We start from the raw sequence: 20,282 nt of genomic DNA, 5'->3' as shown, positions 1-20,282 counted from the left end.
TCTATCTCCAGATCTATCTCAGATCTATCTCTATCTCACTCCATCACAGCTTTATCTGCAGAAGGTGCCTGCACAAGGATTGTGCTTCTCCTCAGTGCTGCCCCACCTGGGGTCACCCAGTTCACCCCACCTTGGGTTCCTGCAGGCTTTGCTGTGGCACCTGGTGCCACTGCCAGTGACTCTGCCCATCACACAAAGTGTTTGCAGTAACTCCTGTGGAAGGGAGCTGCCCAAAGAGAGCTGTGAGGAGCACAGTGCTTCCCTTCCAACTGGGGAAAGGGGAATTTATACATGCAGGACAGGTAAAATAGGCTCAGCTGGGGCAGGCTTGCTGCTGTAATTGCTTTGGTTTTCAACACACTTGCACATTTTGTGTGAAATTAGCGTGCAGCATACCCAGCCTGTGGCACACTGAAGTTCTCAGCATCTTACTTCTCATAGCACAGCACTTGCTTTGCTCTCTCTCTGAAGAGAATTCTGCTCCCCAGGTGAACAGGGACCAAATTAGGGCACATCCTGGCCTCAGCTCCAGGATAAGCTGCTCACCAGCAGCAGCAGCTAAGCAGTAAAAAGTGACTGACACAAACCTCAGCATAACTTGCCTTTTTGCCTCTAGCTCCTTGCTTTTCTTCTTGTTCACTCTAAACTGTCCTGCCCTCCAGGTGAGGGACTGCAGGACTCTTTTGGAGGAGAGAGCTTACAGGTTTCAGCTGCCCACATCCAACCCCTTCTGCTACCCCTGAAAACCCAAAGAGACCCTGCAGCTCAGGCTGGGCTCTCCCAGTACTGACAGAGGGCCCCATGCAGGGAGCCAGAGACATTCCTGGGCAGAGCCTCTGACCACAGGGTGAGCATGGTGCTGCACCTCTGGACATGGGAGAGATGATGACAAGCTTATCTCAGCTCCAGAGCCATACACAGCAATTCCAAGGTTTGCAAATTAATAAAAAGCCAACAGCATTACAGATAAATGTCTTTTAATTAGGATTAAATACTATCTCAAGGTATCTTGAAATCGCACTTGTACTGTACTATCAACAGCCAGAGGCAATAAAAAAAAAAGTCTGAAAATGTAGAAGTTCTAGCATCCAACACATGACAGTAAGTGCTGCCATTTAAAGCAACAAACACCGCTCCCAAGAACAGATATTCTTAAAGGAAGAAGTTGTAACATTTTTGTATGGACAAAAAAAAACCAAAAAAAAGGTAATTTGAAGACCAGAAGAAATATATTAGTGCCTGCCTTTTTAAAAGGGTTTTTTTTTTGTTGTTGTTTTTCTTTTTTTTTTTTACATTAAATACAGTTTTCTTTAAAAGCAAGGTACTTTCTAAATTCATGGTTTATATACTGTATGTACACAAGAGCAGAACATTGTACAGTGTTTTTGGATAAAGCAGCACTAACTAGCTGTAAGCTGGTAAGGTGTTGCTGACCCAAAAAGCAAGATGACAAGTGAAGCACTCTAGGAGAAGTATCTCCGTGGTTGGTATGAGCAAAGGAAAGTATCATGTATGTACAAAGTGACCGTTCACACAAACCCTGCCAGCCCAGCATCATTTGCCATGGAACTGCTCATGCTGCAGCTGATCAGTGGGAGCCTGACTGCAAGAGCTGGTCTGAGACCCAAAGCAACCATTTCCCTCCAGTAACAAAGTGCATCACCCATGCAGAGAGCACTTGCACAAATTATTATTGCAACAGGCACCTCTGGGCTCTGGGGAGAGGATTCTTACTGCAGCCTCAAGCCAAGGGACACCTGCACTGCTTTTTCACTTTAGGAAATACCAAATGCCCCAAACCAAACCAAGTGAAACTGAGGTTAAAGCTACCTTAAGGATCTGTATGTGCACCCGGCCTTTCTGCCCACAGCTACCAATTAAAGCAGAAAGTTTGCACCCCATTATCACCAGTTCAGACTAAAAAGGAGTGGCAGTGATTTCCATCATTAGTGCAACATTAACTCCTATACTCTGTCAAACTGACTGACTGCTCTCCAGGTGCACAACATGTGTATTCAGGTCTTACAAAACTGCTTTCAAGTTGGTAGCCTTGTAGTTTTTTTAGTCTACCCCATTAAAAACCCCATTAAACTCAGGAGCAGTCTGTGTCCTGTTCAAAGTTAACTGCCTCAAAATATGACTTTTATTCTAGGGTTATCAGTGGGGCAGAGATGAAGGTTCTTCTTGTTACACATACTTTTGAACATCATTCAGCTTATGCCTTCAGAAGAGGTTGTTTGCTGTACTTTCAGGACGTTGTTCATCCTTGCCTTACACACTACACTGCTTTAAGGAACTGAATGGTTCTTCTTTGATGAGGACAGAAGTGAGACAACTTGTTTCTAAACTGCATAAACTCAAAGTTTCAAGTTTTAATGGTGTAAAAAATCTGACATTCAATTACAGTTAAGAGAAACTTGCTACACAGCAAACTGCATCCAAATCTACCAGTTACTGATGGGACCTTTAAATTAACCATCAACGAGTTATTCAAGGCATCCAGACCTGGAAACATCAGATCACCCAGCCAGTGAGCCAGCACCTCCCTCCCCCTTTTTCATGAGGCTTTAACAAGTGCAATGGATGTGACCTCAGCACTGGAGCCAATGGCTCCAATCCCCAAAAAGGTTAGGGAGATCCTGTGTTAAGCCCAATGCAATATGCATTAGTGTCATGGAGCAGGAAGATCCCAGTGTCTACTTGTTAAAAGTTCACACAAACCATACAGATACAGACAGGATGAAACACAGACTCAAAAGGATCCATTATGCTTGAAGAAAATTCCAAATAAAATGACATCTTCTGCACAGCCCAGCCTCAGACACAGCCACACCTTTATCTAGTATAATAAACTCTGTAGTAAACTGTTTTTGACCTCCATAGAGAGTAGGAGTTGTCAAATTTAAGAAGATAAACTCCTCTCCCTGGGTACTGGTGGCTGCCAGCATACACTTCTTCGTGACAGTCTCGTCTGTACACAGGCACTATTTCATCTAGCTGAGGCTTGTTGGCATTCTTTTTGGCTTTTTCTTCACTGCTGGTATTTTCTGCAAGGGAAAAAAAAAAGAGGTGTCAGTGAACATGGGTGGATGCTTTATGAAGGCAAGTCAGCCTAATCTCTAGGGGACAGAGCCCTCTTTGTCAGTTCAGGAATGAGAGGAGTCACAGGGATTCATACCAAGGCTGGGGCTGAAGCACCCAGAAGCAGGAGGAACAGCAAGCATGCTCACTTTATCATGATTTTAGCAGTTTGATATTAAAACTCCCCACACCCATCTCCCCAGCCCAGCCAGGTCAGTTTGTGGAGATGCCAAACTCCAGTTTTCAGTACCATAATCACCCACCACTGATGTGCCATTACTTGGTAGTGACTCCCAAAAAACCACTGCTTCCTAGGTCAGGGCAGCTCCTTCCAAGCAATCACATGCCCATTTCAAAACATTTTTGTGATGGTATGCTGGACTCCTCCACAGGCAAAGGCTGTGACCTGTGTCTCAGCCACTGGCAGGACTTGCTCTCTGAGGCTGTTTTGCTGTTTTTCCTCAAGGAAACTTCCTCCCTAGAAACACCTCTTGAACAGCAGGACAGGATTGTTCCCAAGGTTTCAGAGCTCTGTCACACCATGGCTTTCAGTTTACTGAGGAGCTGACTCAGGAAAAGGATTTCCCCAGCCTCAGCTGCTTTGGGTCTGTGACCCAAGGAGGGGACTGAAGTTATTGCAGAACTGCAGCTGCAATTGAAAATTGAAATCATGACTGCAGCCAGATGGAAGCCAGGGAAAGCAGGAGATTCCACAAGACCATCACTGGGGGTTTCCCTGACAGCAAAGCCCGACAGTTTACAGACATTAGCATGCTTACCTTCCTCTTCCTCCTCATCATCACTGGACTCGCTGACATGCACACTGACTGCAGTATTAGGGGAGTCTGTCCATTCAAAATACACCCCAAAACCAATGTCATAATTGTCTGTAGCAAACTCCCAAAAGAGGTAGGACCCCTCCTCATGAGTTGGGACTCTGACTGTGACCACTTCTCCTCGGCCCACTGTGATCACAGAGTCTGCATCCTGACGGATTTTCTCCTTGAAGTCTTTGATCTGGGGTCGTGTCCACATGGATGGGGCAGCAATCACTGGGACAGAGTCTGGAGACAGGGCAGGAAATACTCCAGTTAGGCTTTGTTGCAGTTATTTATGCTGCATCCTTAAGTGTGTGCCTTGTTAGCACTTGAGGGCCCCAAGCATTAAAGTTGCTTCCAGGTGATTTTTTTTCCAACAGAAGAAGTTAAGCTTCAGCTCTGAAAGGATGCATGAACCAGTGCAAACTAAATGCTACCAATTCACCCATCCAGTACATTGAAAGCCTATGCACAAAAGCCTCAGAAGGTAAAAGTACTGCTACAGGTGACAGGTTATACTGCACAGAATCCTTTACTAGAAGATCTTTAAACAGCTCTGACCCACTTCAAATGAAACTGAGCATATTTCTGCCCAGAACAGCTTTCTGCTAGAACTTTTATGCCCCTTTCCTTCAAGTCTAGAGTGACAGGAGGTTCTGGATCCCATCAACTTTGCTGAAATGCTTTTGCTGCCTCCTCTTTCCCTCCCCTCCCAAAGCTGAGCTCTGCCTATGCAATATTATCCTCCCATCAGAGACAGCAGCCCCAGGAATCAAACCCAGCTTTTCCACAGGCAAATGAAGCCAAACAAAGAACCACAGTAACCCTACTTAAGACACCTGAACCCCAAGAAAGGCTTTTGCTATTTATTTTTAAGTAAGAAATTCAGCTAGTCCCACCTTTTGGTCCATTCTCCAGTGCTTCTTCCAAAACCTCTGGATCCAACTCCTTTTCAGGGCTGTCTGCATGTGCACTGGCCTGCCCATTAATGGATGGGGTGTCCCCTGGGGCAGGGCTGTTCACCTTTGATGCAGTAGTCAGGGGTGTCCCTGTTGCTGCCACCACTGCATCCTGCTGCTTCTGTAAAGCTGCCTAAAACAACAGGAATTTAAGTCAAGTACAACCAAACCCTCCCAAGATGCCAATTTTATACCTTCCAGCAGAAGGTATAAAGACAATTTAACCCTTTGACCCAAAAGCAGCACACATTAACCAGTTACATCTGCTCAGTCCCAAGGGATGGGAAGTCACTTGGTTCTAGGCCGGTGGATACAACCTGAACAAAACAAAATTCAACTTTCAAATGAATTATGGTACACACAAACTCTTGCACTTAACTATGGAAGCTTTTCATTGCTGTAACATTTCTATCAAAGTTGGAAGTGTGACTTGTTTGCTGTTTTTTGTTTCTTTTCTTTTGTTGGGTTTGGGTTTTTTTGGGGGGGTTTTTTTGGGTTTGTTTTTTTTTTTTTGCTGGCTGGAAGGGTTCCATCCAGCCTGAGCTCACCCAGCTCTAAAAAGAGATGACTATTGAAGGTCTATTAGCTACTTGCCAATTTATGAATCAAACAGAGAACTCTCTTTGAGCAACTCCCCTGTCCCTTGTTACCTGCTCAGAGAGACAACACAGGCTTATTTTTTTTGGGACAGGGAAAAGATATAAGTGACAGTGGCACTTTAAAGGATAACCTAATCATCACAAGATTTTGATGAGCAAATGGAATATAGGTGTCCTGCAGGAATATGAAGACAATATAGAAAAAATATCAGTTAAGATTTCAAATTTAAGCAATTGCACAGATGCTGTCCAGATTTCACTGTCTAGTAGAGCAGTTTTGTGCACTGAGAGAAAGGTGGTGTGAACTTTTCTACATTGCTATTGCAGAGAGCCTTCCCAAGATTATTGCATCAGAAGCTGATCTGTAAGCAGAACAGCACTTCCTAACTGCACTAACAGATCCCAGTGCACCTGACTCACAGGCATCCAAATAAAGTATTCCTCAGAAGTGTTACAGAAGCTACATGAGGGAAGCCCAAAGAGTAATTATAACAGGGCAGAGAGTCTCTGACTGTCCTACACCACCTCAGCTCCATCCAGTCGTGGTTTGGCTTAGAAGGGAGTTATAAGATCACCCAGTTCCACACCCCTACCATGGGAATGGACACCTTCCACTAGCCCAGGCTGCTCAAAGCTCCATCAGACCTGGCCATGAACCTTTCCTGGGATGAGGGGCATTGCTGAACTTCACGAGGTTCACACGGCTCCCTGCCTTGGACATTTCTTTACTGAGAGCATCAGCCTCCACAAAATACAAACTACCTAAATCATTTACTGAACTGTAGGTCTTTAGCTCAAGTACAGAGCTCAGGATGGCAGCTACAGCCTGTCCTCCCACCCAAATCATCAGCAGCTTTTTGCAGGCAAGCAACTTCACCAGGAATTAGTGTGTGATGAAGTCAGGCAGTAGGAGCAGTAGGAGAGAGAAGTCAGCCGTGCTCAGGCTGGCAGGGAGAAGCAACCTCCAAGCCAGCAGTGATGCTACAGTGCTGCATAAGCACTGATCTTCAGGAGAGTCACCTGAAGAGGTCTGTTTGTGGTATTTATATTTTTTAAAAACTAATTTTTTGTTTAGGATTTTTCTCTTGGGAAGCTGAGAAGCTTTAGAGGAAAAAACCCCCAACAATTATTATCTCATTTGCTTCTTTTGTGTTGTGTTCATGTGTAAAATGTGTTTAGAAATTGTTTGTTTACAGGTAATTGTTTAATTAGTTGTAAGTGTGAGTTGTTTTAACTCATTAACTAAGTTATTAGTACTGTAAGTATTAACTGTAAGTTATTAGTTATTATTAGTTATTAACTGTTAGTAATTAGTACTAAGCTGTGTTAGGAATCTAAAAAGAGTTACAAGTTTTTATTATTATCTTTTTAGCATTCAGTAAGTATTTTTTTTATTCTTTAGTATAGTATAGTATTCCTTTATAAAATATAGTATTATAAAGTAATAAATTAACCTCCTAAATACATAGAGTCAAATGCATCATTCCTGCCTTTGTTGGGGCATTCCTTGCAAATACAGTATCTGTTCATGCTCAGAGGCACTGTTGTGTCATTAAATTACACACACACATCACCAACACTGCAGCAGAGCAGCTCACATTTCATCTCTAATAATTATATTGAACCAAGTCATTAGTGAAGAATGCTTAGTGTTCTCTTAATTAACAGCTGCTTCAGAAAACTACTCCAAAAGATGAAACAAATAAAGGGGCTTTGGTGTTTGACTCTGAAGCAGCATTAGTCACTAGCAGGGTAGCTCTCCCTGTGGCAATTATCTTTCCAAGGAGATAACAGCAGACAAGTTAATGTATCCCAGTGACAGCCTGGGACACAGAGCTCACAATTCCCAGTGACACAGAGCCCATGTTCCCCAGTGACAGCCTGGGACACAGAGCCCATGTTCCCCAGTGACAGCCTGGGACACGGAGCCCACATTCCCCAGTGACACAGAGCCCACGCTCTCCAGTGAGACAAAGCCCAGGTTCCCCAGTGACAGCCTGGGACACAGAGCCCAGGCTCCCCAGTGACACAGAGCCCAGATTTCCCAGTGACAGCCTGGGACACAGAGCCCACATTCCCCAGTGACACAGAGCCCAGGCTCCCCAGTGACAGCCTGGGTGACAGAGCCCAGGTTCCCTTCCCCAGTGACACAAAGCCCAGATTCTCAGTGACAGCCTGGGAGACACAGAGCCCACAATTCCCAGTGACAGCCTGGGGGACACAGAGCCCACATTCCTCAGTGACACAGAGCCCAGGTTCCCCAGTGACAGCCTGGGACACAGAGCCCATGCTCCCCAGGGACACAGAGCCCACGCTGCCCAGCCATACCTGCTGCTGTGCCAGCTGCACCTGGTAGAGCTGCTGCATGTACTGCTGGTAGTGCTGCTCCTGGAGCTGGCGGATGAGGAGCTGCTGCTGCTCGAAGTTGCCGGGGTACTGCTGTGCCGCGTACTGCTGGAACTGCACGGCCGTCTGCGAGTTCAGCGCTGCCATGATCTGCTGCCTGCACAGCACACACAGCACACACCTCAGCCACAGCCCAGGCACTGGGAAAGCCCTGCACTGAGCTGCCTCTGAGGCCACTTACAGCTCTTCATGCCATCCTGCAAAACCCAATTAAAATGAATCTGCGTAATGGACCGGAACCCAGAGCTAAGGCAGACGTGTGAGCTTTGCCTAAAAATACACTGAGAACATAAAGAAGGAAGCAACGTTGTCTACCCATTGTTTGGAAACATCCAATGTTAAAACAACCATAATTTCAATCTGCAGTCTGATAAAGAGGTAGTGCTACACAAAAGCCTCATGACTAAATTTATCAAACAAGCCAGTTGGAAAAATCCACATATGCTTTTTGCAGAAACCATCCTTCCAGCAGACCTCCTATAAATATTGGTAGGAACAAACCTGCTGCACCAATGCTTTTTGGTGAATCTAAGAAAAACACACCACATTGCTATCTTAGTTTTCCTGGTCAGTATGCAAACAAACACAAAAAACATGACTGACAGTGGATTAATTCAGGAAGAACAACAAAAAAAAAATGCTGCCAGATGGGGCATCTGCATCTCCAGTAAACTCAACTGCTGAAACTTCAGGAGGAACACATGGGCTACATATACACAGGCTGTTTTTCTCCTCTCTCCAAAGAACTAACAGAAATCCTATGGCAAAATGACAAGACAGGTCAAGGGCCTCTCTCATGTTACATCCATCAGTGACCAGCTATCAGTGTTTCAGAGGAAGGAAGAAGCATCACACAACTGCAAGAAAAATTCTTGCCTTCTCACTCTTCTTCCATCCCCAAAAACCATGTTCTAAAGCACCAGTATTAGACTGGTCTAATATGCCAAAGAGCAGGATTTACTGCTTTTCAGCAAACTATGACCAGTTTAGATACACTTGGTACCCACATTCATTTTCTGTCTAAACTCTTTATCTCTGTAACTTGCTATGACCACTTAATACACAACTCCCATTCATGTGAAAAACCCTCTCAACTTCAAGGCATACCACACTTGTTACTTAGCACTGTGCAACACATTCTATTGTATATATAAATTTATGTCTGTCTCTTACACTCCCCTGGCTCTCACCACGTTAAACAAGCAGCAAAACTTGTGGTTGAATTATTTGCTCCCTTCTCAAACCCACTACACAGCAAGCATTGGATCTACTTCAGAGACACCCCCTGCAAAGACATTTTTATGGTGGAAAATAGTTGCTGACTGATGCGGAACAGCTTTACCATTCCCTTAAATATTACATGTGCAAAGGCAGATCTGTGTTTCCAGCATCTGGATGTGATGGGAACAATGAAATATAATTAGAACTGTGTATTCCAATTGTCTCAAATGCATGGCAGCTATTTTCTTTTAAGTGTTGTTTGCAGTACTCACTTCTGCTGCTCCATCCGAAGCCGTTCCTCCTCTATTCTCCTCCTCTCCTCCTCTTCCCTCCTCAGTCTCTCCTCCTCTTCCCTCCTCCGTTTTTCTTCTTCCTTTTGTAACCGCTCCCGCTCCTCCTCCTCACGCCGCCTCCGCTCTTCCTCTTCTCTCCTGCAACAGCCACTCAATGAGCCATTCCAGCACTCCCACAATCCTAGGATGAGTTATTTTCAACATGCTGTAACCTTCTGCCTGCCCACTTGAGGCTTTTTGTCTGGTACCATCTCCTCATACTGAAACTGGCCTGGAGAAGTGTCTTACTGGACACACACACCAAAAAAAAAAATCAGATTATTGCAGTTTTATTGCTCTCAGCAGCATGACAAAGGTAAATCCTGTGCTACAATTTGATATTCATGCTAACCTGTTACTATGCCACCTGTATTGCAGAAAAAATTGCCTGGAAGCTTTAAACACATTTTTCAAGCATTCACACATGTTCAATAGTTATGTGGATACTATGGTTTAATAGTAGCAATAATAAGGCAGCCTTTATCAAGCTGCTAATCCATATTAGAAGTTTAAAACTGACAATTTAATATTCTCTGTATATTTAGTCCACAGACATATTGGGACAGACATTTTGTGAAGCATTTCTTCTTAAGCAGATGACAGTATAAACAAAATTCTTAAAACTCCTAAAAAAACCACCCATTACTGGCAAAGTAAAAAGGCTTAAAGAGATCAAATGGTACCACAGCCACCTACATTTCAAGCATTTCCCTTCCCAAGACAACTCCAACCTCAGCTAGCTGTGATACTGTCTGCAGGCCAAGAGTTACACACTGCATAGCTGCCAATTCCAAAGCACCCAAATGTTACCTTTTCTTCTCTTGCTCTTCTTTCTCTATCTTGTGGGAAGTGACATACGTTGAGAACAAGTGGCAGCACCTATGTAGGAGCTTGACAAATTCTGTCATAGCTTTTTGCTTTGACATGTTTCCAAGGGCAGCCCATTCCTTCCTGAGAGAGAGAATTCAGCTGAAATAACAGACTCAACTCTTTTTAAGCCAGTAGTGAGCACTGACAACCCAGCAAATAAAAAAAGTTGGAAGACCAGGAACCAAACATTATCATTTGCAGTTTCAGAGAACCAACAACTTCTTCCCAAAGACAGTAAAATGTTCTCTTCTCCCTGCACAATGTTATCTTTTCTTCTGTCTTTCAAATAGACATAGCTCTTACATGAAATTTCATACATCCCATCAACCCTACTTGAAATTCTGAGCTATGTCCAAAAACTTCCCAGCTACAAGAGAACCTGAAGTAGTTTTTCAATCTCCTTCCACTCTAGTTTGTAGAAAAAAAAAGTATGCATTTTCCTGAATGAACAAACATGGTAACAACTATTGATTAGAGCACTTCAGATAGTTGAAAGAAACAGCCTTGTTCTTTCCAAGAAAAGCTGCATCCTTTTGTGCAAAAGCAGTGCACTGGATCCACCTCAGAGAGGCCACTGCTGTCTTGCACATTGCCTCCACTCTAGAACACTCAAAAGAGCAACAATGAACACGAGCAGTGCAGCCTGAGCTGCAAGCAACACAAGACACACACCTGAGACTCCCCAGGTCTCATAAAAGATTTACTCAGGGTTTGAATGCACCAGGTTTTAATTTTCTGACGACAGAAATTAGCTTTGGTGTTAGGACAAGCTGTGATGAATGCTTCTACCGTTGGCAAAAGCCTTGGCCTGCTGTAGCCACGGTGTGGAGTTTGGATGAAACATGGGCCTGCACATTAATGCATTATGAGAAACTGGAGTGTCAGCAGAGCAGCTTCTAGTGTGGTTGAAAAAAAAAAAATCCCAATAATCTTCTGTTAGTTCCTGTACTGAACTGTGACTCACACCTCTTACATGTATTTGAAGAGGCCACTTTCACTTTCCACTTCAGATAACATAACCCACACACTTGTAGAAATTGGATGATCTCCTCACAGGAAAAGCAGGGTTAAGACCAACAAAAGCACCAGCCCTTTTACCTTCTATCATTCCCCAGCACATCAAAGAATCCAACTTCAGGGCAAGTGTCAGGGTTGTAAGGTCCCAGCAGAACCTGCTTGTGCAGTGCCACCAGTTTGAGCTTTTCTTCATATGTTGGGTGAAAGGCTTTGCCATCTTTTTCTGCAGGGAAAAAAAATAAAGAAATGTTCACTGTTGTGGTTAATTAAACACAGAATATGAATGAGTATGTTGCATAACCATTACCATGATTTCCATCATAAAAAAAAGAGAAAAAAAAGTCGAGTCACAAAAGGGTAGACAAATTGAGTCAGTTCTATTTAAAATATAGATCTGTCCAGAAGAAACACATCTACTTCAGCTAATGAAAACTTCAGTGTGGAGTGCTTTGCATCCCACTATCTACAGTCAGTCATCACATAGATATTTACATTAATTTGTTGAACATCACACCATATGGATCTAGATCTCCAAAATATTTAAAAACCTCAACTGAATTCAAATGTGTCTGCCAAGTCTACTCTGGTGTGCATAGGAAGGATTTCCACAAAGAAAGACGTGATGTTAGCTTTATAAACTGCTCTCCTTTCATGCTCCTCACATTGATGAAAGCAGAACCACCAAGGCTGAAGGCAAGGAGGGCTGCAGAGAGGAAAAATTAAGAGTCAAGGAGAGTTTTCCTTGGCCAAGGCAGCTGGAACAGCCCCTCACAATGAAAAGCCTTGCAGCTGACTCCATCAGCTCCAACACATACAGTGAACTCTGACAATAAGAAGGCAACATAAGCCTGAAAATGTTCCAGTGGCTCCACAGGAACATCCTCTGAAGCATTCCCAGTTGGATCCCACCACGCTTTTACTGGTAAGAAGATAGTTGCATTGATTTAAAATTATATGTGAATTAGTCAGCTAGGACTTACCTCAACACATTGAAATTGTCAAAACAAATCAAAGAAACAGGCATTGCTGCGTGTGACTACACTGCTCATTAAGAAAAAGACATTTTTCTCAAACAGGAAAACAAATAAATAAGCACCACCTCCTTTTGGAAGGAGAAATGAGGAAGCTGCTACCAGAGGTAAAAGACAGTCACTTCCCATGACTGCACTGCTCTCCATGTAACTGGGGGCTGGGGACAAAGCTGCCACTCATTCCCAGCTCTTCTTCAGAGCAAGCCCCAAACTGAACAGTCCACATCTAAATTTCAGGCTGACACATACTGCAAAATTGCTTGGCTGGCACTTGTGAACAGTTATTAACAGGAAAAGAAGTGAATCTTACGACTAGAGAGGAAGGGAAATACCCCTACTACAGTATTGAAAAACTCAGAGCAAACACGTCTGGAAATCAGAAACAATCCCAGTGGGAAAGTGCCTGCAGGTCACAGCAAGACATTCTATTTTTGACAGACAAAGTTCAGTACATTGCTGGACTCAGTCAGCTGAAACATCAAAAGGAACTACTACATGCATGCCATTTATTTTGAAGCCACAATCAAATGATTAGGAAGGCAAGTATTTAATTACTTATTATCCATTCCTAGAAGTCCACATCACTGTTGCAGAATTTCAAGTATTTGCTCTTGTCCCAGTGTCACACAGCCATGCAGCAAATATAACTGCCAGCTTCAGAAACAGAAGCATTTCTCCCCAGAAATATCTACTTCCAAAAATATCTGGTGGGGTAGAAAAGAGGGGGGGATGTAAAAACTGAACCAGAGTTTAATCAGTGTATAAAATGAAAGGACAAGAGGCAAACTGAAGTATAAGAAATGCCACTTTTATGGCATTTTTATGGGGTTTTGTTTTGCTTGTTTGCTTGAAGTTGTTGGGGTTTCTTTAATGCTGTTGTTTTTTGTTTTTTAAACTGAAGAGTGCTCGAGCACTGGAACTGATGGCCCTGAGAAGTTTTTAAGCCTCCATGATTGAAGATGTTCAAAACTCAAGTGTCATGAAGCCTGAACTGAAAAGGAGGGCTAAATCTGACAATCCCCAGCAGTCCCTTCCCACCCCAAGTCTGTGATCCTTCAGGGATTCAAATCACCACATTCTGGTGAGCTTTCAACTCCTGCTCTCAGGCCTACCAAAGAGCCCTTTGGCTTCTCCTCAACTCTTCACATTTTACACTCAACTCAGAATTTGCTTATTAGGTAACCAGCACAACCATTTAGCCCAAATAAACAGCACTACTTTGAAATAATACTTAATATCCTGGGGCATCCTGCTACAAAGCAAGTCAGTTGACAAAGGTACTGCACTGAAATTCTGCCAGGCTTCTGAGCAAAGCATGATTCTCAAGGGGGTCCCTACAGCACAGTTAACTTTTCACAACCTGTGTGCCTACATCTGTCTGGCAAAACACACAGCTGTTTGCTGTACTAAACTGCTACCTAAGCCAGTTAACATCATCAGTATTTGAACTCACTCCTGAGGAGAGTTAGAGTGAAAAAACCTTCATTTCCCATGCAATGCACAGCACATCTGCATTTTCACAGAACAGAGAAGTCAGACCTCATGCCCTAATTACTGTGAGAAGACAAAATCCACATTTACAAAGAATGGTGACCCAAGGGAAGAACAACAAACAAGCTAAATAAGAGAGGGGGAAAAGACAGAGGAGAAAAATACAAGACAAGCTTTCAGTGACTTGTAGATAATGTACTCAGAAGCAAATTATCAGAAAAACGCTTGCAGCCAGTCAGACAGTGAAGTTAAGTTTCATACTAACTATTTTGCAGTTGAACTCTACAGCACAAACTACACTGTATAACCACCCCAAAGATCAGGAATTGTTGGTGTTTAACTGAACCAGAGGACCTGAATTCATCTGCAGAGTCAAATATGCCAAAAAGAGCATTAGTGTGTCTAGACAAGCAGAAGTGCCAAATGTATCCAAGCATCCGTGAAGGCGCCATTAGAGCAGGCATTACCCACACACCTCACACAGCTGGGGGAAGTGGAAGAACATCAAAGAGCTCCAGGGAACACACTGAAAATTCCAAATGCACAGCAGTGATACAGCAGCTGCACACCCTTGCCTATGCCACTGGGATCCCTGACCCAACAAGGCCAGGAAGATGCTCAGTGTTCAAGCACAACAGCAAGATGAAGCTGTTAATAGTAATGGGAGGGGTTTATGACATGTGTGGCACTGTATTACTGACATGGATCGATAAAAGCCCACAAATTTAGACACAAAGGAGTTTAAGAAATATGCTTAAGAGATTGCATTGTGCAAGATACTGTTACTGCTCTGGAAGTTCAGATTTTTTTTTTCCCCATTAGAAACATGGCACACCATGCAGCACCTTCCACTCCACCTTCACCCACTCTAAATGCCTAATTCCATTGGGATAGCATTGAGTCATCCAGAAGCAGCTAGAAAACAATTTGTCAAGAGTGATTTTTCACCTCCCAGCTTTTAAAAGCATAAGTTCCATATGTTAATTCTATTCATTTGCAACGTTTTAATGAGCTAAGACCAAAACTGAGAAGTGTGAGGACTGAACCGCTGCCTGCAGAGCCCAGTTCACTCTTACACTCCTAATCCTCCCCTCCTGAAAGTGTGTCCTGCCTCAACAGAAGAATTACTGACTGGCCCTTCCAATTAAATATGATCAAAGCACAACTTCACAAATGTAGATACATTATAGAGCTTTTCATATTCTTGACAACAAGGGCCTACTTAACTTACGAATTACAATCATACCATCAAATTAGTGCTCAAAAAAAAGAGGTCAAACAATTAATTGAGAAAGATGTTCTGCTGAGGTTGAAGATGCATTCTTGTTAGGATAAGAGGAAATAACTTAGAGCAGTCAAAGAAAATTAGAGTACTTAACATTCCAGGAGAGCTTTTAGATACCAAAATGATATGGTTTGTGTACTGTCTGCTCAGATGTGCTGCACTGCAAATCACTTTAGACAGTGCATGAACACTTCAGGGACTGCCATATATTGAAGGTTGGGTGCAGTGGTATTTCAATGACAGGATGTGGAAAACAACAAAGCCAGGCTGCTCCTGGGAGAGATTTGCTGGCAGAGCTATGCAAGCCACCCTCTCCTGCATCAGGAGAGAGCCTGAACAGGTTACCTTCACTGGCATAACTCGTACCAGCCCAGCAAGCAGAGGAAGCCATCAGAGACACTTCTGCTGTGCCAGATGCCCCAGGGCTCACAATTACAGGCAGTCCTAGGGACAAAGAAATGTACAATGACTGTAACAGGACTGTTCTCCACTGTACACTGGATCCAGCACAGTGGAGCTGCTTCTTAATGGCAGCCAACATGCTGGTTGACCTGCACTAGGCTTAACAGAGCAGGAAGGGAAAGAGTGCATAAGGGAAAGAAGGCTCTTGTTTCCCACAGAAAAATGGACTGGAACGCTGTTACCATCTATTTTCTCTGCCTCTGTTATTCTGAAAAGCTCTCTTCACAAGCCATTATGAATCTTAAAAAAAAAAAAAAAAAAAAAAAGTAAAAAGATAGTGCACATCTCCTGCACAGCCTAAGGCCTGACAGCTGAAGTGACCCAGCGTCGAGCATTTTAGATCTGCTTTAGATTTGTCTTTATCAGAGACAGAATAAAGTAGCTTTTGAGCCTCTTTAATATCCTAGCCTAGTTTCTGTTGTGTTCTGCTCATTGTTTATACTCACTCTCACCCTGCCTCGTCTCAGCAACTCTGTTACCTGCAGTACGCCACCACTGGCAGTCACTGTAATAAGCAGTCACTGTAAAAAGCAAACTCAAAGTATTTTGATAGATTCAACTTCTCTTGGACAAGGGTACCCCAAGAGTTACAGACAACTCAGGCTGAACACTGAAGCAGAAAAAAAGCTGCTTAACAACCAGCATAGTTTTTATAAGAATGGTCAGGAACAAGATCTCAGCACTGACCTATTAAGATGGGCCACCCTTCAGACAGATCTGTTTTCTCTTGAAGCACAGGAGGAATCCCTGTTTGCTCCTTGGCATGCACAGGGCTGCTAACCAAGCGTGCCCACTCCCACAGTTGTTCTGACAGCATGAAAATAATTTGGAAACGAGACCACTTATTTTTGGAGCTGTGCAGATATAGAACAAGCTGGCAGAATCAGTAACCCAAGTATTGCAAGCTCCTGTAGCTCCCCATCAAATCTATAAATAAAAATCTTTGTGTTATGTCACTATAAGGAAAAAAAAATATCTACAGATGAAATGATGGGCAATGACTTTGTGTGAGTTACTCCAGCCACAAGAATAGAGAAACAAGATTTTCACTGGAAAGAATGACAACACAATTGAATAGGGAAAATTATCATCTCATGAGCACAACCATGAGTTACAAGAAATTGCAGAAGGTTAAAAAAGGAGCAGGAGTAAGCTGAAATAAGTTGGTATTAAGTTTTGATTAAAAAGAACAGCAACAACAACAACAAAAATAATCATTGCTAAGAGAGCACAAGGGAAGGAACTGGAACCTACATACAAGTAACACCCCACAGACTTCATCATCAGAGAGGAGATAAAGCCAGAACATAAATTCTGTTAAAACGTGATATAATAGATAGAGGTTATTGCTACATAGCAACAATATAGATAAAGTCACTCACAACATGTAACTTTTGCACTGTAAACACAAGCTCACACTGTAAAAACAGGTTCCCATTGAATATTCAACCCAAGATAGAAAAAGACCACGGCTGACCAAGACAAGGAATTTGGTGCTGCAGAGACATTTCTTTCTGCATCATTAAACACAACCAGAACTCTTTTAAGCAACTTCTTTTACAGAAAGAAGACATTGAGTACAATGCTTCCACAACCCGATAAGCTCTGATACAGGAGGAAAAGAAAAATATAAGATCTTATGATCCCTCATGTTTTTTACAGCTTAAAAAAATAACACCCCTGTATATTAGCATGCTAACAAAATAACTACTCTGTGGAAGGGCATCAGAACAGAGGCAAAGAACCAGGGCTTAAGAAAACTGCTTAGAGCTTTACATGCTCCTAACAACTACCAGGTGCAGGATGTGCATTGTGAAGAAAGAAAGCTTTGTCCTTCCAGCAGTGTTTCCACCTGCCAGCAAGTGCTTGCCCTTAGAAGAGGCAGCTTCCCTGGGAGGTCATCTCACAACTGACTGCCACAAGACTGACCTTTCCAAGTGCACAGCTTGGCTTCCCTAGTGCAGGCATGAGGCTGCTCCACCTGAAGCAGTGTCTGCCTGGAAGCCACAGGAGTGACACAGTGCTGAAATGTGCTCAGCGTAGTGAGCACAGCTCTTCCCCCAAAATGTGCTCAGCGTAGTGAGCACAGCTCTTCCCCCAAAATGTGCTCAGCGTAGTGAGCACAGCTCTTCCCCCAAAATGTGCTCAGCGTAGTGAGCACAGCTCTTCCCCCAAAACTCCAGAGTCCACCTCTCCCTCCACAGTAAAGGAATGTGGCAAGGTAAGTCCATCTTCCCACAGAAGCAAACCTGGCTACAGGGGATCCCAGCAAAAGCACTCCAGGTCTACACCCTGGGTATTTCACAGTTGCCTGCTGGGCTCATGGTGGCACATAGAATCATAGAATCACTTAGGCTGGAAAAGACCTGTGGCACCATCGAGTCCAACTTCTGACGGAACTCCACTGTGCCAACCAGACCATGGCACTGAGTGCCACATCCACTCTTTCCTTAAACACCTCCACGGACGGTGACTCCACCACCTCCTGGGCAGCGCATTCCAATGTCCAATCGCCCTTTTTGAGCAGAAATTCTTCGTGGTATCCAACCTGAACCTCCCCTGGCACAGCTCCAGACTGTGTCCTCTGGTCCTGGAGCAGCACAGCCAGCCCTGGAGCTGGCACGCTGAGGAGAGGGCACGGCACCTCCGGCCACGATCCGGGCAGGCAGCGGGCACGGCACCGCTCACGGCGAGCGCTCCTCGCCCACCTCCAAGAGCTTTCCCTTGCCGTGGCACCGGCCCGGAGCTCCATCGCTCCGGTTTCAGGCGGGCTGCCGCACACCCACCTCCGGCCGTGCCACACCGCGGCCCGGGGCAGCCTCTGCTCCCGCCCCGGCTCACGGCCGGCATCAGGCAGGGACACGCTGCTCGCCCCGGCACACCGAGCCCTCCTGCGGAGCCCCCCGCGGCTCTCGGGGCACCCGGGGCTCGGCCTGACCCCGCAGGGCGATGCCGCCCGGGGCTCCCCGGTGCCGGTAGCTGCCCCGGTTCCGGGGGCGGGGGGGGCGGTGCGGGCCGGGCTCACCTTTGAAGAAGCGCAGCGCCAGCCCGTAGAGCTCCTCCAGCGCGAAGCCCCAGCGCCGCTCCAGGCTCAGCGCCGCCTCCTCCGCCGCCTCGCCGCCGGCCTCCGCCGCGCCCGTGGAGCCGGGGCCCGCTCGGCCCCGCCCCGCCGCCGGCTCGCCCGGCGCCGGCCGCGCTTCGCAGGGCGGCACCTCGGCGTTGGGGCTCAGCGTCAGCCCGTCCACCGAGACCTCGAGCCGGTCCGAGCTCAGCACCGCCGCCATCCTCCTCCGCCGCCGGCGCCTCCCACCCGCCCTCCGCCTCCTGCTCCGCTGCGGCGGCCACGTCCCGACTTCCCGTCCCCTCCGACCCGGATCTTCCGGGCCCGCCCGCGGCCCCGCCCCGGCCCGCCCCGCGGCAGCCGGGCCGCGGCAGGCACCGGGCCGGGGACGGGGCTGGCTCGTCCCCTTCCCTTCCCTCCCCTCCCCTCAGGGGCACTGCCCGCTCCGGAGCTGGGCTGCCGCACCCCGGCAATCCCGGGGCCGTGAGTGTCTGAGGGAGCCGCCGCTGGGCGCCCTGTCCGCGCTCCTGGGATTGCGCTGCGTGTTTGATGATGGTTTGTCCACAGCCGTATCTCCCTCGTGAGGAGAGGCTGCGGGAGATGGGCCTGCTGAGTCTGGAGGAGGCAAGACTGAGAGGGAATGTCATTAATGCATAAAAATATCTGAAAGCGCCGAGATTTTCGGTGGTGCCCGTGACAGGATGTGGAGCAATCGCTGTAAATTGTAACACAAGAAGTTCCATCTCAACCTTTTGCACTGAGGCTGGCAGAGCACTGGAACAGCTGCCCAGGGAGGTCATGGAGTCTCCCTCTCTGGAGACATTCAAACCCCACCTGCTCCAGGTGCTTTGGCAGGACGTTGGACTGGTGATCTCCAAAGGTCCCTTCCGACCTTGACAATTCTATGATTCTGTAGAAGCCTTTTGGTCCAGCTGGAAGGTGCTGTAGGGTCTGCCGCTGACCTCTTGTCCTCCTCTCTCAGAAATCATGCTTCAGGCCTCACTCACCCAGGAGAGGAAAGAAATGAGCCAGAGAAGGGGAAAAAGAGCACAAGGCAATTACTTCTCCAAGAGCTGTGTCTGCAATTAGCTCACTCCCTTGTGACCGTGAAACACTGCTTACAATAATGCTATTATCCTGTGCTGTGCAAGGATTGAGAGTCACTGCCATGCACGGCTGCAGAGGTTTATTCCCTGCTCACACAGTCTTGCTTGCAGGATTTTGAGAGAGACTGTGTTAGCATGGAGTGCTTTTGGTCACGTTTCTCAGCCAAAGCACGATTCAGGCTGCACGCCTGGGAAGTGGCACAGCCCTGCCAGGTGGTTCATGAAGGCAATGCTAAAGAAGACAACTGCACACCTCTGCAGCCTCCTGAAACTCAGGGGGGTGGGAGTCTCACCCATCTCCCCAAAGCCTATGCCCCCTTCTAGGGTTATCCCCTGAAGTTTGTCACACTGCCTAGTTTATCTGCTGTTCAAAGTGCCTTTGGATCCATCTGTTGATCTCTCAGGAATGTTGAAGAAATATCGTTTTCACACTTACAAAGTGCTTAGAAGCCTCTGGGTGAAAGGGACAATGAAATACAGCTTTAAATTAAATTACTTCATTTCCAGTTAGTATTTCTTGAGAGACAATGCCACTCAAGGCAC

At 45.6% G+C, this 20,282-nt stretch overlaps 1 protein-coding gene across 1 annotated transcript; it reads right to left on the bottom strand.

Annotated features, from left to right (window-relative positions):
• Positions 1-960: 960 nt before the first annotated feature.
• On the bottom strand, positions 961-18,856 carry ACBD3 (acyl-CoA binding domain containing 3). The gene is made up of 8 exons (XM_036380711.1): positions 18,598-18,856; positions 11,385-11,526; positions 10,227-10,367; positions 9,357-9,515; positions 7,786-7,960; positions 4,799-4,991; positions 3,861-4,145; positions 961-3,047 (listed from the first exon to the last, which is right to left on the bottom strand). Exons 1-8 carry the CDS (start codon positions 18,854-18,856, stop codon positions 2,836-2,838), a joined length of 1,566 nt encoding a protein of 521 aa, XP_036236604.1. The 3' UTR covers positions 961-2,835.
• Between the last annotated feature and the right edge of the window lie 1,426 nt (positions 18,857-20,282).

This window comes from Molothrus ater, chromosome 3 (genome assembly GCF_012460135.2).
Source record: "Molothrus ater isolate BHLD 08-10-18 breed brown headed cowbird chromosome 3, BPBGC_Mater_1.1, whole genome shotgun sequence".
Taxonomy (NCBI): domain Eukaryota; kingdom Metazoa; phylum Chordata; class Aves; order Passeriformes; family Icteridae; genus Molothrus; species Molothrus ater.
The sequence above is the reverse complement of the archived record's forward strand: the minus strand, read 5'-3'. Positions and strand labels throughout refer to the sequence as shown.